We start from the raw sequence: 27,466 nt of genomic DNA, 5'->3' as shown, positions 1-27,466 counted from the left end.
AAACTGCAAGACTGACAAAAAATACCAACAACAGGAAGGCACTGGTGTTGGGTCTTGGAACAGAGATCCGAATGATTTCTAACTCCTGCCAGCTGGATCTGCCAGGGAGACAGTGCACTCCAGAGTAATCATGAGTTACAGCCAGACACTCCAGTTTAACTTGGCGACTCTGCCACAGCTCATTACTGGCAGTGAACGAACGACCTGCTGGGAATGACCTGCTTTCCCCACTACTGCTCATTAATTGAATCCCTGCTTCTGTAAACAAACGGACACTGAAGGAGCAAGGCCTGACACAGTGATTGCAACCAGGACCAGACTCTCCACAGCGAGCAGTGACATCCTGGTGACAGCAGAGGCAGTTAACATGGCCACTTGCTGCTGGAAAATTCCCAGCAAGTGCAAGGTCTTCAATCAAAGAAGATAATTTGCTTGCGTCTAACTTAATATAGAAGCTTTAATGGCCAAGAAGTTCCTGGGAATCAGTCTGAAGGAAACAACTTGTGGCATTGTTGCTTTACCTAGAATGGAGGAAGATTGCACCTCTCAAGTTCAAGTTTATTGTCACAGGCACACACAGGGTATAAATGTCACACAAGTCAGCTTTCTGCAGCAGCAGCACAGTACATTACAAGGCAAGGCCATTGTAAGTGAACATTAGGTTAAACTAACAAATTATACATAACTTGCAATTAGTGCCAGGCAAGGATTTCAACAACTAACTTTTTGAAGGGATTTTTCTGAGCAACAGAAGCTTTTTCTTCCCTCAGTGTAAAACTCCTGCAAATGTTGTTAACAGCACTCTAACACCCAAAATTGTGTTGTGATTTTCGACCTTGTTGGTCAGAAAAAATATCAAACAAACAGCTTTACTCACGGTGTTGCCTGGAACTACTGTTTGAAGGGCCTTCCGGCTTTTTGCAGGCTGTTGGAACTGCATTCACCCAGGCACGTGGACAGATCTCCTGACCCCTGTGCCTTGCGGAAAGTGGAAAGGCTTTGGGACGTCAGGAGCTGAGTTAAACCACTAACCGGCTCTTGTAGCCAGGGCATTTACGTGGCTGCTCCTGTTGAACCTCTGGTCAATGTTGATGTTGGGAGATTCAGCAATGACAGAGCTGTTGAATGTCAATGATAGGTGGTTGGACTCTGCCTTGTAGGAGGTGGTCAGTGCCTTTTTGGTAGGAGCATTACTTGCCTTTCATCAGGCCTCGCCTGATTTCTGACTGTGGCCATCTGTGCAGCAGCCAAGGCCCTAAGGTTTAGGAATTCCCTCCCTGAACCTCTCCTACTGTCCCTCTCTCACCCCTGGGACACTCCTCCAACACCGAGCTCCACAAGAAAGTTTTTGCCTATCAGCCTAATTTCCCCAAGGAGGCTTAATGTTACTTTTTGTTTGGTAATGCACCTATGGGACATTTGTGCTGTGTTGGAGGCACTGTATAAATACAACTTGTTGTTGTTCAATGTTATTCTACAGAAACAGCTATTGTAGATACTGACTGAGAGGTTAACTTGTTTCTGGAGCTTTCTTGACGTCAGGAATTTTTTTATCCCTTCCTGAGTGAAGGTGGGAGGATGGAATCCCCTCTTGCTAATCTAAGTGCTTTCTGTTATAGGAAGGATGTCATTCAACTGGAAAGAGTGCAGAGAAGATTTACGAGAATGTGGCCAGAACTCTCTGGGCCTGAGTTATAGGGAGAGGTTGGACAGGCTAGGTCTTTATTCCTTGGAGCGAAGGAGATTGAGGGGTGACCGTTATAAAGGTGTATAAACCATGAGGTACATAGACAGGGTGAATGCACACAGTCTTTTTCCCAGGGTTGGGGAATCAAGAGCTAAAGGCTACAGGTTTAAGGTGGGAGGGGAGAGATTTACTAAGAACTTGAGGGGCAACTTTTTCACCCAGAGGGTGGTCAGTGTATAGAATGAGCTGCCAGAGGAAGTGGTTGAGGCAAGTCGGGAGAACACACACCAGTCCTCACTGAGGGGTCAGTGGTGGAAAGGGTGAGCAGCTTCAAATTCCTGAGGCATCAACATCTCCAAAGATCTGTCCTGGGCCCAACACATTGATGCATCAAGAAGAGTGAACGCCAGAGGCTCTACTTCATTAGGAGTTTGAGGAGATTTGGTACGTCACCAAAGACTCTTACAAATTTCTACAGATGTACAGTGGAGAGCATTCTGACTGGTTGCATCACCGCCTGGTATGGAGGCTCCAATGCACAGGATCACAAGAGGCTGCAGAGGGTTGTAGACTCAGCCAGCTCCATCACGGGCACAACCCTCCCCGCCATCAAAGGCATCTTCAAGAGACGGTGCCTCAAGAAGGCGGCATCCGTCACTAAGGACCCTCACCACCCGGGACATGCCCTCTTCACCTTACTACCATTGGAGGGAGTTACAGGAGCCTGAAGACCCACACTCAACGATTCAGAAACAGCTTCTTCCCCTCCGCCATCAGATTTCTGAACGGTCCATGAACCCGTGAACACTGCCTCGTTATTCCTTTTTTTGCAGTATTTATTTTGTAATTTACAGATTTTTATGTCTTGCACTGTACTGCTGCCGCAAAACAACACATTTCACACCGTATAAGATGGTGATAATAAACCTGATTCTGATTCTACATTAACAACATATAAAAGACATTCGGACAGGCACGTGGAGAGGAAAGGTTGAGAGGCCTATGGGCCGAGCACCGGCAGATGGGACTGGCTCAGATGGGAATTACAGTCGGCACGGACGATCTGCCGAAGGACCCGTCTCCATTTTGCACGGCTCTATAAATCAAACATTCAACACAGGCTGACAACGAAAGGAAGATTCCCACCTCTCCGAACCACCACCCTCCAGAAGCTCCCACTGCGTCCCCTCTCAGAACAAGCTGGGTAGGAGGCAGGCTGACAGACTGCCATGCTCCATTCTCCATCTCTGCACCGACAGGAGTACCCAGGGGCACTGACATGTCCCTTTGGTTTCTCATGTCTGCAACTAACCTGTAGCTCCGTAGGCCAGTGACTGAATCAGGGTGGCCTCCAAGCTCAAGATGCAACATTGTGATTTACAATCTTGCTGAAATTTAAAAATTGATTTCCAGCAAATAGCAGCAGTGTAAATCATGAAAAGGTGCAGAAAAATATTTGAATGTCTGATTAAAAAATTCCTGCTCTTCCTTCAGGCCTGGGGATATGTTTCTGTGGACTGTTAAACGTGCTCTGAATTTTCCTTTCCAACATAAGCCCAGGGAATCACCCAATCAAAACTGGATCTTGCTTTTATCCTCAAAGACAAAACATCGGGGGCACTTGTTTTATGATGTTCATGATGTTTGCAGTCCAGCAGCAGTCCAGTGAGTCCAGCGACAGTCCAGTGACAGTCCAGTGAGTCCAGTGACAGTCCAGTGAGTCCAGCAGCAGTCCAGTGAGTCCAGCAAAAGTCCAGTGACAGTCCAGTGAGTCCAGTGACAGTCCAGTGAGTCCAGCAGCAGTCTAGTGAGTCCAGCGACAGTCCAGTGAGTCCAGCGACAGTCCAGTAACAGTCCAGTGACAGTCCAGTGAGTCCAGCAGCAGTCCAGTGAGTCCAGCAGCAGTCCAGTGAGTCCAGCGACAGTCCAGTAAGTCCAGCAGCAGTCCAGTGAGTCCAGCGACAGTCCAGTAAGTCCAGCAGCAGTCCAGTGAGTCCAGCGGCAGTCCAGTGAGTCCAGCAGCAGTCCAGTGAGTCCAGCGACAGTCCAGTAAGTCCAGCAGCAGTCCAGTGAGTCCAGTGGCAGTCTAGTGAGCCCAGCAGCAGTCCAGTGAGTCCAGCGGCAGTCTAGTGAGCCCAGCGACAGTCCAGTGAGTCCAGCGGCAGTCCAGTGACAGTATTTCTGGCTGAGATTCCCATAATCCCATGGGGGGAGGAGGCGGTGAAGGACACCGATCGTGGAGTGGAGGGCAGAAAGCTGACTGGTCCCGTCAATGGCCAGGGACTCTGATGCGAAGACGGGTTTGGCCCATTACAAGGTCAATGCAGTGATTGGGAATCGTGAGTATGTACAAGATGTTGGTGAGAGCACACTGGGAGTATTGTGTGCGGTTCTAGTCACCACACTGTAGGAAGGACGTCAGTAAACAGGGCAGGGGGCAGGAAAGATTCACGGGGATGTTGCCGGGACTAGAGTTATCAGCAGAGGCTGGACAGGCTGGGACTGTTCTCCCTGGAGTGAAGGAGGCTGAGGGGTGACCTTACAGTGGTTTATAAAATCACGAGGGGCATAGATAGAGTAGGTAGTCAGAGTCTCTTCCCCAGGGTAGGGGAGTCTAGAACCAGAGGGAAGGTTTAAGGTGAGAGGGGAGAGATTTAAAGAGTATTTGAGGCACATGTTTTTTTCACCCAGAGGGCGGTGGGTGTGTGGAACAAGCTGCTGAAGGGGGTGGTGGAGGTGGGGACAGTTACAATGTGTAAAAGACACTTGGACAGGTCCATGGAGAGGGAAGGAGTGGAGGGAAATGGGTCAAACGTGGGCAAATTAGTCGACGTGGAGAAGTTAGGCCACAGGGCCTGTTTCCGTGCTGTACAATTCTAACTCCAATGTTGAGTATAGGCAGAATTAGGTTCAGGTCCAATGGTTTAAACCTAGCTAATCACACTTAGGCTCGATTTACCCAAACGTGATTCACAGCCAGGTGAGAGGGGTAAGGAGAGCAAATCAGAAAAGCTGAAGAGGAAAGAATAGGTATCACCTTTCAGTAAAAACTTTGCCACCGTACACGAGTTTACACCAGAAGTAAGCCAATTTAAATAAATACAACCTGATATTGTCTCTGCTCCTGATTCCAGTTGTCCACACACACAGCATGGTGATGGCACACTTCAGACTGCTGCATCACCGGACTGAGAAGGTGCTGAACCTTCAGCAGTGTAGGTACAATCACAAGTTTTTGAGTGACTCAGGACGTGCACTAAATGTGCTCAGAACACTGAGCAATTTAACCTTCCCGAGCAAAAGTCGCAGGAAAGGTAGGTGTCGGACCAGGTGGGAGACATTGTTCACGCTTTAGCAGCACAGAGGTCATCCATTCAGGAGTGGAATTAAAATTGGAAGGTCACAATGACATTGTTGGTGTTACAACATCGTCTTAACTCCAGTGTGGGCAGGTCCACAGAACAGAGAACGCAGCCTAGCAAAGGAACCATGGCGCCTTGGTACCCCTCCCACCTTGGATATTCTCTCTTCTCCCCCCTCCCATCGGGCAGTAGATACAAAAGCTTGAGAACACATACCACCAGGTTCAAGGACAGCTTCTATCCCTCTGTTATCGGAATCTGAATGGACCTTTCATACAGATGAACTCTTGATCTCCCAATCTACCTCGTCGTGGCCCTTGCACCTCATTGTCTGCCTGCACTGCACTCTCTGTAACCGTAACACTATATTCCGCATTCTGTTTTTTTTTTAATTACCTTGATGTACACTTGTTTACAGAATGATCTGTCTGGATGGTACACAGAGAAAAGCCTTTCACTGTATCTTGGTACATATGCCAATGATAAACCATTTGCCAAACCCAAGTGTGACCCTGCGGGTGACCCTGCTTCCACAGCTTCAGTGACGTCAGCCTGGGCTGTCCCTCTCATTTACTCACTCCATGGATTCCAGGTGCTTTCAAGTTCCTCTTGGATTTCCACTCCCTCCAATCCATACATCGATCCCATTGGAGACAGTTCAGTAAAATATCCCCCACGGCAATAAATGGCTCCTGCCTACACCGCCTGTCCCTGCTCCAAAAACACCTGAACCAAAACCACCGCATTACTGCAGAGGAAGTAACCACTCACGACAGAAATGTTATCGACATAACACAGGCAAGTCGATCATGCTGGCATTGTCAGGGCATTTGTTGCTGCACTGATCCATTCTCTGATTCCACAGGGGACAACTGACCATCTGACTATCTGGCATGTCTGCAGATGAACTCCAGTTGAGTTTCCACCAATTTGTAATTACTCTGTATTTAACGGAACAGGGATTGACACAGTTCCAATAGCTCCTATACATCTCTCTATTAGGGCAGGCACGGTAGTGTAGCAGTTAGCGTAATGCTATTACAGCACCAGCGACCCGGGTTCAATTTCGGCTGCTGTCTGTAAGGAGTTTGAACGTTCTCCCCGTGACTGTGTGGGTTTCCTTCCACATTCCAAAGACGTGCGGGTTAGGAAGTTGTGGGCGTGCTATGTTGGAGGCAGAAGCATGGCGACACTTGTGGTCTGCCTCCAGAACACCCGACGCAAAAGATGCATTTCACTGTGTTTCGATGTACATGTGACTAACAATGATATCTTATCCAGAGATTGGATAACTGAGTATAATGTGACACTTCCAATCAGCACTGTGCATTGGAGGAGTTGACTCTCCAACGAATAGTAAACTCAGGCCCCATTTGTTCCCTGACTGGAATACCGAATGTAGCAGAACTGAAGTAAAGAAGGCATGCGGCATGCCTGCCTTCATTGGTCGGGGCAATTAGAATGAGAGTCGGGAAGTTATGTTGCAGCTGTATAAAACTTTGGTTATGTCGTACTTGGAGTACTGTGTGCAGTTCCAGTTGTCCAATTACAGGAAGGATGTGGAGGCTTTGGAGAGGGTGCAGAAGAATTCACCAGGATGCTGCCTGGATTAGAGGGCATGAGTTATAAGGAGAGGTTGGACAAACCTGGGTTGTTTTCACTGGAGCGGTGAAGGCTGAGAGGAGACCAGATAGAAATAGGTAAGATTGATCCTCACCAGTTTTTACAGATGCACCATAGAAAACATCCTATCTGGATGCATCACAGATCTGTACGGCAAATCTCTGCCCAAGACCGCAAGAAACTGCAGAGAGTTGTGAACACAACCTGGTCCATCACACAAACCAGCCTCCCCACTGTCAACTCTGTCTACACTTCCCGCTGCCTCAGGAAAGCAGCCAACAGAATCAAAGATCCCACCCACCCCAGACATTCTCTCTTCTCCAGGCACAGTGGTGTAGCGGTTAGCGTAACACTATTACAGCGGCAGCAACCCGGGTTCAATTCCGGCCGCTGCCTGTAAGGAGTTTGTACGTTCTCCCTGTGTCTGCGTGGGTTTCCTCCGGGTGCTCCGGTTTCCTCCCACATTCCAAAGATGTACGGGTTAGGAAGTTGTGGGTGTGCTATGTTGGCACCAGAAGCGTGATGACACTTGCGGGCTGCCCCCAGAACACTCTACGAATTTCACTGTATGTTTCAATGTACATGCGACTAATAAAGATATCTTTATTTTTAACATCGGCAAAAGATACAAAAGCTTGAAAACATGTACCACCAGGCTCAAGGACAGATTCTATCCTGCTGTTATAAGACTCCTGAATGGACCTCTTGTGTGATAAAAAATGAACTCTTGTCCTCACAATCCATCTTTTCACAGCCCTTGCACCTTATTGTCTACCTGCACTGCACCTTCTCTGTAAATGCAACACTATATTCTTGCCTTTCCCTTTGTACTACCTCAATGCACTTATGTTTTGAAATGATCTGTATGAATGGCATGCAAAACAACATTTTTCACTGTATCTGGGTACATGTGACGGTAATAAATCAATTGACCAATATTTTTCCTCATCTCAGTCTGTCGATGAGACCTTGCCATCTATTCCTGGTCTCCCCCATGAGAGACAACATCCTCTCGACACTTACCCTGCCTACTCACCTAACCACATGACAATTTGGTGCACCTAAACTTACCATCACACAACTACACTGGCCCCAAAGGAGTTTGGCAAAAATACTCAAGTTACCTAGAAGTCAGGCTGACTGATTCTCAGAGTACAGAAGCTCACACTGAGATCCGATGGCCCGTCTAAGAAAATGTAACTCCACCTGAAGTGTGGGCAAGATTGACAAATTGCAGGGTGACCCAACTCATTGCCGAGGCATGTCAGCGATCATAAAATGACCTTGTTAAGGAAACTGATCCTCCCTACCTATTTTTCACTGATATTGAGCCAACTAACCAACAAGCAACTAAGTGCAATGGTCTCATCTCGCTAGGGCAGTGTTATTAAGTGTAATGAGGAGGTAGATTGGAGAGAGTACAGCACTCAGCCAGTGGCATATCACTGCTCCTGTGTCTGTGGATAATATTCAGATGATTCCATAGTCAGACCACTGATGTAACTCTGCCATTAATCCTGGGGACTTGGCCTCTCACGACAGTGAAACTGCAGAAATTGCTGAAAGGAAGCTTGCTATCATAAATATTATCTGGTTCGTTGCTCCTGGTGGGGTCATAGTACGAGCGCAGTGAGGAAAATTAATGTGGCCCGTCCTAGTGCAGTCATCAGGTGATTAGCAGTCCGGGTACATACTGTAGCTGCCCAGAGCTCCCCGGAGCTGCGGACCATGTGGGCGGTAGCAGAGTCGGTTGGTGGAAGGTAACACTGAATAGTTTCAAGTTTCAACTGAACACCTTCAAACCAGCATGGATGTTCCATTATATATTAACCTTTGTCCTTTGCCCCACTCCCCAAAACTTTAGCATAAAACAAGAGGGAGAGATCAGATCTCTTTATGAGTCACATGTAGATCGAAACACACAGTGAACTGCATCTTTTGTGTAGAGTGTTCTGGGGGCAGCCCGCAAGTGTCGCCACACTTCCGGCACCAACATAGCACGCCCACCCACAACTTCCTAACCCCTATGTTGCTGGAATGTGGGAGGAAACCGGAGCACCCGGAGGAAACCCACGCAGACACTGGGTGAACGTACAAACTCCTTACAGACAGCAGCCGGAATTGAACCCAGGCCGCTGGTGCTGTAATAGCGTTACGCTAACCACGACACTACCGTGCCTGCCCTTATATAAAAAAAGCTAGGGATCCATGGACACAGATCAGAGCCTATCTGCAGCTCGCCCCAACCTTTGAGCACTGCCTTAAATTCTTTTTAGTTAAATGTAATTTTTAGGGGCAGGCACGGTAGTGTAGCGGTCAGCGTAATGCTATTACAGCACCAGTGACCCGGGTTCAATTCTGGCCACTGCCTGTAAGGAGTCTGTATGTTCTCCCCGTGACTGCGTGGGTTTCCTCCGGGTGCTCCGGTTTCCTCCCACATTCCAAAGACGTACAGGTTAGGAGGTTGTGGGCGTGCTATGTTGGCGCCGGAAACGTGGCGACACTTGCGGCTGCCCCCAGAACACTCAACGCAAAAACTGCATTTCACTGTGTGTTTCGATGTACATGCGACTAATAAAGTTCTTATCTTTTGTCAGAATAAAGAGAGGTTGGAACCTCGGAATTTTTGCAAATGAAGCCTGACTATTCATGTGCTGATGATCAGGAAGGTGACGACTGGAAAGGTGCCTGAAGATTCAAGAATAATTTTCAAGAGGATTTGGATAAATAGTTGAAAGGGGAACATTTTCCAGGGCTGTGTGAAAAGACAAGGTGAGTGAAAACTAATTGGATAGATCCCTCAAATGTGTGGTACAGACACGGGATGTTGAAGGGTCTCCCTCTGTGCTGTGTTATTCAATTGTATCACTACTTTGCTCCCTCTCCCACCCTCCCGGCAATCTAACTGGAGAGTTGTATTTTATGTGAGTGTTATATTTTTACAGTGATCAAGATTTTGAACGAGGTGGAAATCATTCCAAAGTGGCAGTCACCCTAAGGAGGGCGAAGAGGTTGTGTACTGCAAAAACCATCAGATCTGTGGCAATACCAATTCAAGCCCAAAATAGCATCCAAGTGGCCTCAATCGCAAGCAGAGAGGGTGGTGAAGAAGGCTTTCAGCATGCTGGGCCTTCATCAGTCAGGGCACTTGAGTACAAGAGTTGGGATGTTATGTTGCAGTTGTACATGATGATGGTGAGGCTGCATTTGGAACATTGAGTTCAGTTTTGGTCACCCCGCTATAGGAAAGATGCCTTTTGAGCTAGAAAGAGTGCAGAGGAGATTTATGAGGATGTTGCCGGAACTCGAGGGACACAGTTATGGAGAGAGGTTGAGCATGTTGTGACTTTTTTCGTTGGAGCGTGGGAAAATGAGGGGTGATTTTATAGAGGTGTATAAAATCATGAGGAGTATAGATAGGCTGAATGCACTCAGTCTTTTTCCCAGAGCTGGGGAATCAAGAACTAGCGGGCACAGGTTTAACGTGAGAGGGGAGAGATTTAATAGGAACCTGAGGGGCAACTTTTTCACCCAGAAGGTGGTCAGTACATGGAATGAGCTGGCTGAGGAAGTGGTTGAGGCAGGTACAACAACATTTAAAAGGTTCTTGAGCAGGTACATGGATAGGAAAGGTTTAGAGAGATATGGGCCAAATGCAGGCAAATGGATCTAGCTTGTAAGGGAACCTTGGTCAGCATGGACCAGTTGGACTGAAGGGCCTGTTTTTGCGCTGAATGACTCTATGAATCATCCACGGGACAACTACAGGAGGGGTTTGACAAGGACTGGTGTGACCTCCACCCTAAAGTCCTGGAAATTAGACTCTGGAGAAAATTGGCTCCATCACCTTCAATTGTTTCCATTAAAACAGAATAGAAAAAGTTCAGGAAAGTCCTTCTGTTTGCAAATAATCTGGCCAATTGAACAAATGAACTTGCAATGCAATCCTCACTGTAGTTTCTATCTTCATCGATAAAGAAGTACATTATGGTTAATGGTATACGTCACAACTTGTTCTGTGACGTGGCTAAGTCATGGATAGCTTCCTTCCATGACAAGATATAAGTTCACCATCTTTCAAAATAAGCACATGAATTGTCATTGACCAGTAATGTTGTTTCTCTCTCCACAGATGCAATCTGACCTCCTGAGTATTTTCAGCATTTTCCGTTTTTATTGCATGTTCCACAGTGTTCACTTAGAACATGCAAAATGCCAGCACTTATTGTCTGGGGCTTGTTCTCTGGGGATTTGTGTAGGTCAAGCTTAAACCTTTGAGGGTGGACGGTAGTAAATGTAGTTCCTTTTATGTCTGAGAACCCAACTCAAGGAGGACACCTAGTATTCTTTGTCCATGTTTATTGAAGATGGAATATTAAACAGGAAGAGAAGTTCATGTTTTTGTAATTCGAAGAATCAGGGAAATCCTGCAAAGAAAACCAGAGAGGAAATGGGGCATTTACTTACCTTCTGCCTTCGTATAGATGCAGATGTTGCCATTGACGAGTCCAGCATACAGGCACCGAAACCTATAGACCAGGCTCACCACTGTCGACTTGTCAGGAGCAAAGAAATGCTGAAGACGCACTTTTTTTGAAGCTTGACTGCTCTTGTAGACTGAAATGCTGCAGAGAAACAAGAGAGAATGTTCTCACACTGATATATCCTATCCATTCCACGGCACGGTTGAAAACATGGATATCTTATCATCTGGGGAAATGCCTGTTTTACTGAGTATAGCTCATGCAGACAGATCCTACGATATAACAAGGGTAACAACAAATTGGCTGTTAGTTTTACACTTGTGCTAACTTTCACTTGCAACAAAATCAATGGGAATAGAATCAAAGAGAGAAAAATGGATTAACTCACCATCAGCCATTTCACACAAAGTCAACACTGACCCCATTCTATTCACACTGGGTTCCCTTCACCATGCTTTGCCCTCAGCTAAACATACAAGTCTGCCCGATGCACTGTTAATCTCTCTGGTACTACAATAGGTGTTCAGTCAAAGCCAAGTAATTGAGACAAATTTTACTCGTCTCTGGGTGAATGTCAGAAAAGCTCACAGTTTAATGCATTTCCCCAATTTCAGCTTAATATTTAATGACAGAGATGAAGAATCTTCAGAGTGAGCATCGAAATGTTTCCTTTGAATTCAGAACATCAAGGATGGTTTATCAATAACACAGCACTCTGGAGCCACACTAATCGGTGTTATCCAAGTGATCAGGCCATGTCTGCCTGCCATATTCCACTGCAGCTTCTTCACCACGTCAATGTAAGAGGCAGACGAAGAATTAAAGGTAGCCTCTTGTCAAGAGATTAGAGTCATAGTCACACAGCACAGGAACAGGCCCTTCGGCCCAACCAGTCCATGCTGACCAAGATTCCCATCTAAGCCAGTCCCATTTGTCCATGTTTGGCCCATATCCCTCTAAACCTTTCCTATCCGTGTCCCTGTCCAAATGTGTTTTAAATGTTGTTGTTCCTACCTCAACCACTTCTTCTGGCAGTTCATTCCATATACTGACCACCCTCTGGGTGAAAAAGTTGCTCCTCAGGTTCCTATTAAATCTCTCCCCTCTCACCTTAAACTTGTGCCCTCTGGTTCTTGATTCTCCAGCCCTGGGAAAAAGACTGAGCGCATTCACCCTATCTGTGCCCCTCAGGATTTTATACACCTCTATAAGGTCACCCCTCAGCCTTCTACACTCCAGGGAATAAAGTCCCAGCCTGCCCAACCTCTCCCCATAACTCAGTCCCTCGAGTCCCGGCAACATCATTGTAAATCGCCTCTGCGCTCTTTCCAGCTTAATGACGTCTTTCCCATAGCAGGGTGACCAAACTGAACACAATGCTCCAAATCTGGCCTCACCAGTGTCTTTTACAGTTACAATATAACATTGCAACTCATTGCCCTGACTGATGAAGGCCAGCGCGCCAAACGCCTTCTTCACCACCCCGTCTACTTGTGACGCTGCTTTCAGGGAACCGTGTAGCTGTACTCCTGGGTCCCTCTGCTGCACAACACTCCTCAGGGCCCTGCCGTTCACGGTGAAAGTCCTACCCAGGTTGTGAGGAGAAGGGTGCCAGGAATGAGGTGGGAGGAGAGGGAGGGGTGAGGCAGGGGAGGAGGGGTGAGGCGGGGGGGAGGGGAGAGGCAGGGGAGGAGGGGTGATGCAGGGGAGGAGGGGTGATGCAGGGGAGGAGGGGAGAGGCGGGGGGAGGGGTGAGGCGGGGGGAGGGGAGAGGCGGGGAGCAGGGGAGAGGCGGGGAGGAGGGGAGAGGCGGGGAGGAGGGGAGAGGCGGGGGAGGAGGGGAGAGGCGGGGGGAGGGGAGAGGCGGGGGAGGAGGGGAGAGGCGGGGAGGAGGGGAGAGGCGGGGAGGAGGGGAGAGGCGGGGAGGAGGGGAGAGGCAGGGAGAGGCGGGGAGGAGGGGAGAGGCGGGGGAGGAGGGGAGAGGCGGGGGAGGAGGGGAGAGGCGGGGGAGGAGGGGAGAGGCGGGGGGGGAGGGGTGAGGCGGGGGAGGAGGGGAGAGGCGGGGAGGAGGGGAGAGGCGGGGGGGAGGGGTGAGGCGGGGGAGGAGGGGAGAGGCGGGGGAGGAGGGGAGAGGCGGGGGGGAGGGGAGAGGCGGGGAGGAGGGGAGAGGCGGGGGAGGAGGGGAGAGGCGGGGGGGAGGGGAGAGGCGGGGGAGGGGAGAGGCGGGGGAGGAGGGGTGAGGCGGGGGAGGAGGGGTGAGGCGGGGGAGGAGGGGAGAGGCGGGGAGGAGGGGAGAGGCGGGGGGGAGGGGTGAGGCGGGGGAGGAGGGGAGAGGCGGGGGGGAGGGGAGAGGCGGGGAGGAGGGGAGAGGCGGGGAGGAGGGGAGAGGCGGGGGAGGGGAGAGGCGGGGGGGAGGGGAGAGGCGGGGGAGGAGGGGAGAGGCGGGGAGGAGGGGAGAGGCGGGGAGGAGGGGAGAGGCGGGGAGATGCGGGGAGGAGGGGAGAGGCGGGGGAGGAGGGGAGAGGCGGGGGGGAGGGGTGAGGCGGGGAGGAGGGGAGAGGCGGGGGGGGAGGGGAGAGGCGGGGGGGAGGGAGAGGCGGGGGAGGAGGGGAGAGGCGGGGGGGAGGGGAGAGGCGGGGGAGGAGGGGTGAGGCGGGGGAGGAGGGGTGAGGCGGGGGAGGAGGGGAGAGGCGGGGGAGGAGGGGAGAGGCGGGGAGGAGGGGAGAGGCGGGGGGGAGGGGTGAGGCGGGGAGGAGGGAGAGGCGGGGGGGAGGGGAGAGGCGGGGAGGAGGGGAGAGGCGGGGAGGAGGGGAGAGGCGGGGGGGAGGGGAGAGGCGGGGGAGCAGGGGAGAGGCGGGGAGGAGGGGAGAGGCGGGGGAGGAGGGGAGAGGCGGGGGGAGGGAGAGGCGGGGGAGGAGGGGAGAGGCGGGGGAGGAGGGGTGAGGCGGGGGGGAGGGGTGAGGCGGGGGAGGAGGGGAGAGGCGGGGGAGGAGGGGAGAGGCGGGGGAGGAGGGGAGAGGCAGGGGGGAGGGGTGAGGCAGGGGGGAGGGGTGAGGCGGGGGGGAGGGGTGAGGCGGGGGGGAGGGGTGAGGCGGGGGAGGAGGGGAGAGGCGGGGGAGGAGGGGAGAGGTGGGGGAGGAGAGGCGGGGGGAGGGGAGGCGGGGAGGAGGGGAGAGGACAAAGAAACACAAATGACGCATAAGTAATGGAAAAACCTTTTTGAGGTTTATAAAACCATGAAGATTGATTTACAACCTCACCCCATCACTGCAATTTTTGGATTACCGAGGATAGAGTCTGGCCATCTAGCTGCCTCCGCTAACCGTATGATTGCCTTTGTTACCTTAATGGCCAAATGATTCATTTTGCTTAAATGGAAGGATCCAATACCCCCTACTAGTTCTCTCAAACTATATCATGTTTAAACTTGGAGAAAATTAGGAGTGGTACTGTTGATCCTTCACTTAAATTTGAGGAAGTTTGGAGTCCATTTATTCAATATTTTCACATGATATAGATCCCCTTGTAATAACCTTTCAACTTAGAGGGACGGAGTTGACGACATAATATTGCTCTGTTTTTATTGAGAAATTTTAGTCCAGTTTTTTTTCTGTTTTTTTAAAAAATTTTTTCTTTTGCTTAGTTTGGTTTGATAGATTGTTTATAATTTTTCTTATTGTTTTGGGGATTTTTTTTTTCTTTTATATTTTATAATAAATCTTTTTCTTTTATATTATATTCATTCATTAACAGATCGTTGGATCCACAGATTTTTTTTATACTTTATTGTTCTTTATGATTATCCATGTCATGATTGTTCTGATCTCTTTGTATTACACGTATAAACATTGATATATTAATCTGAAAACTAATAAAAAGATTGAAAGAGAAAGAAAGAAAGAAAGAGGTTTGTAAAACCATGAGGGGCGTGGATAACGTGGACGGTCACAGTTTTTTTCCCCAGAGTAGGGGAGTCTAAAACTAGGGAGCACAGGTTTAAGGTAAGAGGGGACAGATTTAAGAGAGACCTAAGGGGCAACTTTTTCACACAGAAGGTGGTGAGTACATGGAACGAGCTGCCAGAGGAAGTGGGTGAGGTGGGTACATTAACAACATTTAAAAGGCATTTGGACAGGTGTATGGACAGGTATCTTGGTCGGCATGGACCAGTTGGGCCGAAGGGCCTGTTTCTGTGTTGTGTGACTCTATAACAGGTTGTGATAGTTGAAGATTACTGTAGGTTATTGTGAATTTAGCTTGTAATTGTTCAATACCTCAGAGGCTGAAAACAACTTTTGGTTCAGCATAGTACTACATGAAAACAATTAAAAACTTTCACTGAAACATGATTAAACTAAAAGTGGAAAAAAGCCTTGGATTAGAACATTTGTATCTTTGCAAGAGAGTTTATGCCTTACTGACATTGAAAGCAGTCTGCAGTCTCACATCTTTAGACTGAACTTTGGCAAAGATCTTCAGATAAGATGGGAAGGATCCCGTCAAAACAAGTCTGAGGTGTTCAAGGCCAGTTTGTATAGAAGCTTCTTGTATCATTATTTGGATTTCTCAGTTATTTTGTTTTAATCTCATTGTGTCGGGAAAGTATACAGTTAATGGCATGTACAGCATTGACGTACAGAGGGATCTTGGAGTCCAAGTACACAGCTCCCTGAAAATGGCCACACAAGTGAGAGTCAGGAAGTCAGGTTGCAGCTGTATAAAACTCTGGTCAGGCTGCACTTGGAGTGCTGTGGGCAGTTCTGGTCACCCCTTTACAGGAAGTGTATGGAGGCTTTGGAGAGGGTGCAGAAGAGGTTTACCAGGGTGTTGCCTGGATTAGAGGGCATGAGCTATAAGGAGAAGTTGGACAAATTTGGGCTGTTTTCTCTGGAGTGTCGAGGCTAAGGGGAGACCTGATAGAGGTTTATAAAATGATGAGAGGCACAGGTAGGGTAGACAGTCAGAATCTCTTTTCCCAGTTAAAAATGCCAAATACTAGAGGGCATACTTTTAAGGTGGGAGGGGGAAAGTTTAAAGAGAATGTGTGTGGGGCAAGTTTTTTGTTTACACAGAGAGTGGTGGGTGCCTGGAATGGGCTGCCAGGGGTGGGGGGTGGAGGCAGATATGGTAGTTGCACTTTAGAGGCTTTTAGACAGACACATGAATGTGCAGGGAATGGAGGGATGTCGCTCACGTGCAGGCAGAAGGGATTTGGCATCATGTTTGGCACAGACATTGTGGGCCGAAGGGCCTGTTCCTGTGCTGTACTGTCTCGTGTTCTATAGATCTCCGATTACAGTTCATTAGAGGTATATTGCAATGTTATTAAATCTCAACACACCCACACCCACAAGTGCACATATCCACCCACAAACACCCACACACACACCCACACTCCCCCCCCACATACACACACACCCACACACACACACATCCACCCACCCACCTACACACACACACACACACACACATATCCACCCACCCACCCACACACACTCCCCCCAACACACACACATCCACCCACCCACCTACACACTCCCCCCCCACACACACACACTCCCACCCACACACACATACAAACACACACACACACATCCACATACACACACTCCCCCCCCACCCACACACACACACACACACACTCCCCCCCCACCCACACACACACACCCCACCCACACCCCCCCCACACACACACACATCCCCCCACACACACACACTCCCCCCCCACACACACACCCACCCACCCACACACCCCCCCACACACACACACACCCCCACACACACACTCCCCCCCCCACACACACTCCCCCCCCCCACACACAACACTCCACAATCCACCCCCACATAATCCATCGTCTAGTTCCCTGATCCTCCCACACGATGAGGTCAGATCCCCTCCTCACCAACAGCTGTTGAACAACAGACAGCAGCCAATGGGGCCATTTCTTCTGATTCCCCCACCTCCCCTCAGAAGGGGCACTGAGGGAGAGGATTTAAAAATTTCTTCGGCTGAGAAAAATTCATCCACAGATCAAAGAGTTTGAGTTTGCCTGTCCAGAGGACGCATGCCAGCCCCAGCTCCCGGGAGTGGACTCGTGTCCATCACTGGCGTGTGTCTTCATTCCTTCTTCTCGACTGAGTTAATAACCAGCCAAGTCAAAGTTGGCAGTATTGTTATTTAAATAAAAAAGTGAGTAACGATTATATTAATAACCACAGGTTACTGAATTACCAGAGCATTTCTATATTTTTTTTAAATAACAAACAATTTCTCCGCAAGAAACTGCAGAGAGCTGTGGACACAGCTCAGCACATCATAGAAACCAGCCTCCCCCTCCATGGACTCTGTCTACACTTCTTGCTGCCTTGGGAAAACAGCCGACATAATCAAAGACCCCACCCACCCCGGACATTCTCTCTTCTCCCCCCTCCCATCCGGCAGACAATGCAAAAGCCTGAAAGCACGTACCAAGGACAGCTTCTATCCCACTGTTATAAGACTATTGAATGGTTCCCTTATACAATGAGATGGACTCTTGACCTCACAATCTACCTTGTTATGACTTTGCACCTTACTGTCTGCCTGCATTGCACTTTCCCTTAAACTGTGACACTTTATTCTGCATTCTGTTATTGTTTTTACCCTGTACTACCTCAATGCAGTGTGTAATGAATTGATCTGTATGAACGGTATGCAAGACAAGTTTTTCACTGTGATGAAAACCACGATGATGCTGCAGGAACTCAGCAGACCAGGCAGCATCCATGGAGAGAAGCAGGCGGTCAACGTTTTGGGTCAGGACCCTTCTGAAGATAGGAAAAGGGGAAGCCCAATATATAGGAGGGAAAAGCAGAGCAGTGATAGTTGGACAAAAGAGGGGAGGCGGGGTGGGCACAGGGAGGCGAGAGGTAGAGCATCATTGTGTTTTTCATCTTGATTTCCAGAATCTGCAGTTCTTTGTTTCTCAAGTTTTTCACAGTATCTTGGAACATGTGACAATAACAAACCAATTCCAACAGTTCCAATCAGCGTTCCACAGGCTAGGGGCTGAATCTGGTGTCAATCAAGATTCACCATTTTGTTCATTTAAGATTAGTCTGCCCTGTTTAATAACAAAACATCCCCCATGAGAACCAGTGTGCCGTGTACATTGTAGGTGATGTCACGTTTCGTCATCGTCTTGCTCACCTCCCCTCCTCCATGCCGAGACACACGGTTGGGCTCTCAGTGGCCTTTGCAGTTGCAGCTTCAGAGTCGGGGAAGACTGCAGAGTCTTCGAGTTTGCCTTGGTCCGGTACGTACGCCATGGCCAGTATACGGGACTCGACGTTGAAACACTCGATGACTTTCGGGTTGGAGTTGTGAAGTGCGACGATGGTGATCTGCCCCATTTGGTTGGTGCAGCTTCCAATCTGCTCAGTGAAAGGATGGAGTGCGTCACCTGTCAACGCGGTTACCTTCACCAGATATTGTACAACTTGCCCTTTACTCAAAGTCAATGGAAAGTCAGTGCAGCTAAAACTTAATGGATTTTCCACTAGGAATAATGTAAGACAGAGGAAAGGCAGATTTACTCATCCCACAGAGAGGTCAGGCCACTGGTAAACACTTTATCTGACAGTGAAGTGCATTTTGAAATACTTAACAAATTTTGGCTTTAAATCACATGGTTTATAAAGATCAGTCTGTTAGATTAATGCAATTGGCAAAACCCTTGTTAAATTTTCAGCATGAAACGTTAAAGGCATTTGACATTAAGTGCCTGCACAACCTACTGACCTGTCATTTTTGTTACAAATATTTTATCGTCCTGTATGCATGCGCAATATAGGGAAAATATTACAATTAAACTGCAAAATCAATGAAAAATTTGTACTAAAAACCGATCATAAATCCATGTTGTAGCTTAATTAGCTGGGAAGAGCTTGTTGGGGCCATCATGCAGGTCAATATTTTGCAAAGTTGGCCAAAGAGTCAAAGTCTGGGAAGCCACATTGTAATAATTAAGAGGAGTTAATTTCAGCACGAACTACTGTAAGTCATAAGACATAGGAGCAGAATTAGGCCATTCAGCCCATCAAATCTGCTCCGCCATTCGATCACGGCTGATTTTTTTCATCCCCATTCTCCCGCCTCCTCCCCGTGACCCTTAACCCCCTCGCCAATCAAGAACCTATCAACCTCTGCCTTAAATACACCCAATGACTTGGACTCCACAGCCGTCTGTGGCAACGGATTCCACAGATTCACCACCCTCTGGCTAAAGAAATTCCTCCTCATCTCAGTTCAAAGGGACGTCCCTTTATTCTGAGGCTGTGCCCTCGGATCCCAGACTCTTCCACTGATGGAAACATCCTTTCCATGTCCGCTCTATCCTGGCCTTTCAGTATCCAGTAGGTTTCAATGAGATTCCAACCCCCCCCCCACCCCCCTTCTGAACTCCAGTGAGTACAGGCCCAGAGACATCAAATGCTCCTCATACGTTAACCCTTTCATTCTTGGGATCATTCTTGTGAACCTCCTCTGGGCTCTCTCCAGGGCCAGCACATCCCAAAATTGCAAACAATACTTCCCTGTCAGGGGGAAAGAGGATTCAATCAAAACATTTTTGATGGTGAAGTTAAAGGTTGCAGAAATGGGGTGCAGCGGAATGTCAGCTTGAAGAGAGAAAGCAGAATTGGGGTGAAGGTAAAACGTGGAGGGATGTGAAAGAAAAGGCAACGGGCTGGAAGTCCGTCGGAGTATAAACTTTGTTTTCTGTAGGCATGCAAGGGCTAAAACAGGAGGCAAGTGCAGATTGGTGGGTATAACAGGGGTTTGTTGATAGAGGTAGAGTTCCTGAGGCAATAAACAAGCACCTTGCATCTGAAGAAATTTGTCAAAAACTAAACGAGGCTGTTTTCACACTGGACCAGATGATAATGAAGAAAGCTGTTGGTAATTGATTTATTATTGTTATGTGTACCGAGATACAGTGAAAAGCTTTGTCTGCATGTCATCCATACAGATCATTCCATACATTAGTACATCGAGGTAGTAAAAAGGAAGAGCAATAATAGAATGCAGAATATAGTGTCACAGCTACAGAGAAAGTGCAGTGCAGGCAGACAATAAGGTGCAAGGGTCACGACGAGGTAGATCGTGAGGTCAAGAGTTTATCTTTATCGTACAAGAGGTCTTTTCAAGAGTCTGTTAACAGTGGGGTAGAAGCTGTCCTTGAGCCTGGTGGTACGTGTTCTCAAGCTTTTGCACCTTCTGCCTGATAGGAGGGGGGAGAAGAGAGAATGACAGGGGTGGGTGGGGTCTTTGATTATGTTGGCCGTGGGAAGTGTAGACAGAGTCCAGGGAATGGAGGCTGGTTTGTGTGATGGACTGGGCTGTGTTCACAACTCTGCAGGTTCTTGCAGTCTTGGGCAGAGCAGTTGCCATCCCAAGCCGTGATGCATCCAGATAGGATGCTTTCTATGGTGCATCTGTAAAAATTCGTGAGGGTCATCGGGGACATGCTGAATTTCCTTAGCCTTCTGAAAGAGCTAACAACATTCAAGTGCACAAGTCACCTGGTCCAGATGACATCAGGAGAGGCTACAGAAGGAAGTTAGAGGAGAAATTGCAGAAGTACTGGTCACAGTGTTAAAACCCTCTTCAGATCTCAGGGTGGTTCAGAGGAGCAGAAATATTACACTTCTGCTTGAAGCGGAAGAGGATAAACCTGCCAACTACAGACCAGACCAGCAACCACCCACTTACACTAATCCTGTGCTAATCCCATTTTATTTCCCCCACATTCCTGTCAACTCCACCCAGATTCTACCACTCTGGGGGCAATTTACAGCATAGGACTATGAATGGCAGGGCACTGGGAAGTGTAATGGAACAGAGGGACCCGGGAGTACGAGTGCGTAGTTCACTGAAAACAGCGTCACAGGTAGACAGGTTGGTGACCCCCTGTAATCTATGAAAACCTTCTTCACTATCAACAACACCTCCTAATTTTGTGTCATCCGCAAAGTTACTGATCAAACCTTGTGCATTAGCATCCAAATCATTTATATAAATAACAAATAACAAGGGGTCCCAACACCGACCCCTGTAGCACACCAGTAGCCGCTGACCTCCATTCTGAGAAACAACCTTCAACCACCACCCTCCGCTTCCTACCTCCGAGCCAATTTAGAATCCACCTAATTGGCTCTCCCTGGATTCCATGGGACCTCACCTTCCGGACCAGCCTACCATGCAGGACCGTGTTGAAGGCCTTGCTGAAGTCCAAATAGACAACGTACACATCCCTACCCTCATCTACACTTTTGGTTACCTCTTCAAAACACTCTCAAAAGGTCCATCAAGCATGACTTTCCACGCACAAAGCCATGTTGTGGGCATGATATGGGCCAAACACGGGCAAATGGACATCTAGCTTAGATGGACATCTTGGTTGGCATAGACAAGTTGGGCCGAAGGGCCTGTTTTTGTGCTGTATTACTCTTTGACTAACTTAAATTTCAGCTATATGACATGATTTAGGAATCTGCAGATGTTACACAACTTGGAAGTGCAGTCAACAGTGGTTGTAACCTACCTCACAAGACAGATGCACTCAACACAGAGCGGTGTGTGGAGACAGACATGGTATATGGTAAATCGCCAAGTTTCAGAAGAGGTACAGAAATCTTTCAGGACAGGTTCAAAATGCAGATAATAAGACATACAAGATCCTGAGGTTTTATAAACAGAAAGTGAAAGGGCAAAGTAAGCCAGTTTGTGAAGTAAATGGATAGACTGGGCCTAGCTGGAGTGTCTGGTCGAGGACCATCCTTTAGGAAGGGAGTGAATGCTTTGGAATGGACACCATAGGATTTACGGGATCTGGAATCACGGTCTCTGGATGTCAAGACAAGGTGGAATTGTTCTCCTTGGAGCCAAGGAGATGACACAGAGATTTGACTGAGGTGTTTGAAAGTACTGCTGCAATATCCAGAGGCACGATGTAAAGCGATGAGGTGATGTGAGGAAAGGTTTTAGGCAGAATTGGGAATGGATCCTTGACAGATCACAGGTACAATTGAGCTCTCGTGGGTCCACACAGAAGTAAGATTCCACATGGAAGCGACATTCAGGAGAATGAGGACGTACTATAATATCATATGTGAGCACTTTGAACAAGTCTCACCATCTGCAGCAGACTTACCCACAAATACCCGTGCTCCATGGAGAATGAGTTTGGTGCATCAGATGCACTGCAGCATTCTGGGTTATGGACAGCACATTCAACCTGGATAAATATGGATTTTAAAGTTCAGCATTTTATTATGTTTGACATTGCTTGAAGTCACCAAGCTTTGTGACTGACAGGGTAGATTACTGACTGGGCAAACCTGTCTTCATTGCACCTCTCCACATGGATATTTGTGGCAGTGCACTGACGCAGTGCAAGTACAAACACCAACAATGGCCCTTTGACGAGGAAGATGAATCTCTAAGTCCTCAGATTTCCCTCCCCATTCCCACCCCGACCTGCCCATCCTCGGCCTTCTCCACTGCCCGGGTGAGGCCCAACATGGACTGGAGGAACAGCCCCTCACGTTCTGACTGGGTGGCCAACAACCCGGCACGTGAACACTGAGGGTTCCGATTTCAGGAAACCTTCGCCTCTGGTGGGTTGTTTTATCCCCCCCACCCTCTCTCTCCTCCTGATCCTCATCCTGTCCTCTCACTCTTTGTCCCCTTTCCCCCAAACCTCCCCAGCCCCCCTTCACCCATCTTCGTCCCCCTCTGCCCTGGCTCCACCCACCCACCACCCACACAGTTCACCTACCTCTCATCTTGCACCCTGCTCAGTGCACCAATCACCTCGGGCTCCTGTCTCACCCTTTCCCGTGTCCCCTCATACAACAGTCTGCAGTGCCCAGCACCCAGTGACAGTGCAGGTGGAGAACTGGCCAAGTGTGTGAGGTTTGTGAGGCCCATTCTACTGCGCGGGACATCTGGGCCTGTGCTAAGTAGAATTCTGGAGCAGTGGGACACTTGATCCGCCCGCCAGGCACTGCACCTGTCCTGGAGACACAGCAGACTGCGGAATCAACACACTGGAGGAACTCAGCGGGTCAGGTAGCATCTATGGAGGGAAGTGCACAGTCGACGTTTCAGGGCAAGACCCTTCATCAGGACTTGTCCTTCCAGGCACCGGGGAATTTGAGATGACCTGAAGCATTGACCTTGGTTCTCTCTTCACAGATGCCACCTGACCTGCTGAGTGTTTCCTGGATTTTTTTGTTTTTATTTAAGGATTTCTAGGCCCAGTGTCTTTGGCATTATGAAGTTTACAGGTACACAGGTCGAGAGTCTGATAAACAACAGGAAGCTTGGACTTTAATCGCTCACCTTGAATTCCTGAAGTTTTGACATCATCACGGGCATGTGTCTGACAAGAAGGGGATGTTTCTGCCGCTTTACTTCTTTGCCGTCATCCTCTGCACAGTACCAGCCCAGCTGGTTTTCTTCGGCTGTTCCAGGTACAGGGGAAAGCACAGAACAAGACGGAAAGTTGCTGTTGGCATTTTCCCACATTCTGAAGTCTATGTGTAATAGAACCTTCGAAGGCTTATCAAAGGACAATGTTACATTACTAATTCTGATGTTTTAACACAGGAAAGGTTTGTCTAAATGATTTTACCTTTTCAGGTATTCCTCATGGGGCAGGCACAGTAGTGTAGCGGTTAGCGTAACACTACTACAGCACCAGTGACCTGGGTTCAATTCCGGCCACTGTCTGCAAGGAGTTTGTACGTTCTCCCTGTGACTGCGTGGGTTTCCTCCGGGTGCTCCGGTTTCCTCCCACATTCCAAAGACATACGTGTTAGGAAGTTGTGGGCATGCTATGTTGGCACCGGAAGCGTGGCGACACTTGCGGGCTGCCCCCAGAACACTCTCAGTAACGCAAAAGATGCATTTCACTGTGTGTTTCGATGTACACGTGACTAATAAATAAATAAGTATCTAATATCTATCTGATATTTGTGCTTTTAACGTATACCTTTCGACATTCTGGTAATGGGATACCGATTTAACTACCAAGGCTTACCTTTAGATTGTGAACCCTTACCTAGGGCCAGTTTGGCCATCTGTAAACTGCTCATCCAGGAAAGTTTATTCGTTGGAGTGAATGTATTGAAAACGGCAGTGAAGAATGCAAGTTTCCCATACCTGCAAAACAAAGTGTGGGCATTTAAATCTGTTCACCTGTTAACTCCATCGGGAAGAATGGAACGGATCAGTGGGTAATAAGACAATTGAATATGGTTATTTAAAGTTGCAGCATTGCATCTGTTAGCACTGAGACATGCATTAGACATCGTCTGCATGTGATGTCCAATTGATTAAGCACTTTATGGATGGACTCCATGAAGGTGTTAACCTCTTTAAAACCTGAGCTTAATGCAGTCTGTTACAAGCAGGGTGTTCGGATTTTCTTTGCAATTTGGAGCAGATACATTCCCGATTTTTTCTGATGGGGAGAAGTAGGTTCCTCTGAGTTGTCAGTGACATCTGCCAAGCCGAACATGCACAATGCAGCACGCCAATGCCTCCAAACACTTGGCTTCCAAAGATGGCTGTGTAGAAGGATTTTTATTAAAGAGGCTAAACGTTCAAAGTGAAGATTTAATACATCAACATCAGACTTTGAATTGGGATCATGTGATGCCTCGAGTCCTTTAAGCACTGCTAGTTCTTTGGCCGACAGCTCTTCACAGAACGGTTTATGCTGTTGCAAGTTTTGCCAGAGCTTCTTCATTCTCATGCAGCATAACAGAAATAAGGATTGAGGTTCAAAATAAACGTACATTGCCTTCGAAGAGTTTAAACCTTCACAGGTTTTGTGCCCCAGGGCTCCCAACCGATGGCGTTGGATTTCCTCACTTACAATTGAAACAGAAAGTTAACTTCACATATATCGGAGTCACAGATTTATACAGCATGGAAACAGGCCCTTTGGCCCGACTTGTTCCTACTGACCAAGATGCCTATCTACACTAATCCCATTTTCCTGCATGTAGCCCATATCCCTCCAAACCTTTCCTCTCCATGTACCGCTGTGACTGTACCCACCTCAACCACTTCCTCTGGCAGCTCATTCCATATACCCACCGCCTTCTGTGTGAAGAAGTTGCCCCTCAGGTCTCCTTTAAATCTTTCCCCTTTCACCTTAAACCTATGTCCTTTAGTTTTAGACTCCCCTACCCTTGGGAAGAGACTGTGACTATCTACCCTGTCCATGCCCCTCATAATCTTATAAACCTCTGTAATGTCACTCCTCAGTCTCTTACGCTCCAGGGAGAACAATCCCAGCCAATCCAATCATAACTAAAGCCCTCCATTCCAGGCAGCAATCTCTTCTGCACTCTCTCTAGTACTACCACATCCTTTCTACAGTGTGGTGACCAGAACTGTCCAGGATATTCCAAGTGTGGCCGAACCAGTGACTTGTTCAGCTGTAACATGATATCCCAACTCTGAGACTCAAACCCTCCACCGACAAAGGCAAACACGCAAAACGCTTTCTTCACTACCCTCTCCACCTGTGTCACTGATTTTAGGGAGCTATGAACTTGCACCGAGGTCCCTCTGTACATCAATACTTCTGAGGTCCCTGCCGTCTACTGTAGACGGTCAGACAGCACCTCACATCTGTCTGGATTAAATTCAACCGGCAACAGCTCTGCCTAACTTTCCAGTTGACCTCTCCCCATCTGTATCCCTAGGCAACCATCCTTACTACCTACAACTCTACCAATCTTTGTGTCATCTGCAAACTTACTAATCAGACCACAGAGATTTTCATCCAAACATTTATACAGATGACAAAGAACAATGGACCCAGCACCAATTCCTGGGGTACACCACTGGTCCCAGACTTCCAGTCCTCGCCACCAATTCCCGCTGCCTCCTATCACCAAGCCAATTTTGGATCTAGTTTGCCAAAACACCATGGATCCTATGTGCCCTAACTTTCTGGACCAGCCTACCACATGGGACCTTGTCAAAAACCTTGCTAAAGTCCACGTAAACCACATCTACTGTCTTGCCTTCATCAATTTTCTCAGTAGCCTCCTCGAAAGACTCAATCAGACTTATGAGGCTGGATTTCTCCTGCACAAAACCATGCTGATTCTTCCTAACCAGTCCCTGCCTTTCCAAATGATTATAGATCCTGTCCCGAAGAACTTTTTCCGACAGTTTCCCCACCACTGATGTGAGACTCACCAGCCTGTAGTTTCCTGGCTTATCCTGACTGCCCTTCTTGAATATGTGAACAACATTAGCTACCCTCCAGTCATCCAGTACCTCACCTGTGGCTAAAGATGATGCAAGAATCTCTGTAAGAGCCTCAGCAATCTCCACCCTAGCATCCCCAACACTCTGGGATAGATTTTGTCAGGCCCTGGGGATGTGTCCACCTGAATGTGCCTCAATACCTTTAACCTGCCCTTTGCCAATACACACGTTCCAGACCATCAGTGTCCACCTCCCCTCCTCCCCAGTGAATACTGACATGTTCATTCAGGACCCCACACGTCCCCCGGCTCCACACACCCTGTCAGCCCCTGAGATATACTCCTCCCCAGCTACCCTCTTGCTTCTAATATGTTTATGAAAGGTTTTGGAATTTCTCTTCAATTCTGTTGGCCAGGGCCGTTTCATGCCCTTTTTGCCCTCCTAACTGCTTCCTTCCACGTCCACTACAAAGCTCACTTGACGGTCACAGAGAACACAGAGTTAATGCAGCTCAAGACATAAAAATAACAGCACTCTCAAACCCTTTCAGAAAGCAGGCACCAAATACCAGTAGCTGGTCTGACCTAACCCACACAAATGTGAACTTTAACCAGTGTGACTGCCAAAGATTGACAACATTTAAATAATAAATTTGAATCAAAACAGTACATACTTAATTTATGAACCAATCTTAAAAGAACCTATTGTCCATTAACGAGCTTGCAGCATCAAAAGGTACAGATGAAAAGTGAAGCAACTCTAATCTGTCCGATAAATCGGCACAAATACCAACTTGTCTGGTTTTCCTGGCAACTGCAGTTGGATTCTGCAGCGATCTGCAGCTCTTATTTCTTCTTCCTTTTTATATATGAGTTTCTGAAGACCAGCCGCCCAGTCCTGGCTCACACTCGGATTTAAATTCTGGAACAGACAGGAACCATGAGCAGAAAGGCCTGTGCTGAGAAAACGGTAAGTTCCCAAGTGTCAAAAGAATAAGAATTTAACAGAAGATTACTGACGCCAGCATGCATCA

General features: G+C 48.2%; 1 protein-coding gene across 1 annotated transcript in view; it reads right to left on the bottom strand.

Moving 5' to 3' along the window:
- Nucleotides 1–27,466, bottom strand: part of arhgef10 (Rho guanine nucleotide exchange factor (GEF) 10) — a 243,031-nt gene that overhangs the window by 30,634 nt on the left and 184,931 nt on the right. Inside the window, exons 21-27 of the mRNA XM_052024835.1 lie at nucleotides 27,227–27,354; nucleotides 25,002–25,076; nucleotides 24,263–24,363; nucleotides 23,542–23,663; nucleotides 22,349–22,432; nucleotides 18,346–18,569; nucleotides 11,140–11,297 (exon numbers count right to left, since the gene is read on the bottom strand). Of these exons, the coding sequence (XP_051880795.1) occupies nucleotides 11,140–11,297; nucleotides 18,346–18,569; nucleotides 22,349–22,432; nucleotides 23,542–23,663; nucleotides 24,263–24,363; nucleotides 25,002–25,076; nucleotides 27,227–27,354 (892 nt within the window). The remainder of the gene's footprint in view (nucleotides 1–11,139; nucleotides 11,298–18,345; nucleotides 18,570–22,348; nucleotides 22,433–23,541; nucleotides 23,664–24,262; nucleotides 24,364–25,001; nucleotides 25,077–27,226; nucleotides 27,355–27,466) is intronic.

The sequence above is a fragment of the Pristis pectinata genome, chromosome 10 (genome assembly GCF_009764475.1).
Source record: "Pristis pectinata isolate sPriPec2 chromosome 10, sPriPec2.1.pri, whole genome shotgun sequence".
Taxonomy (NCBI): domain Eukaryota; kingdom Metazoa; phylum Chordata; class Chondrichthyes; order Rhinopristiformes; family Pristidae; genus Pristis; species Pristis pectinata.
This window is presented reverse-complemented; position numbering and strand designations above follow the sequence as displayed.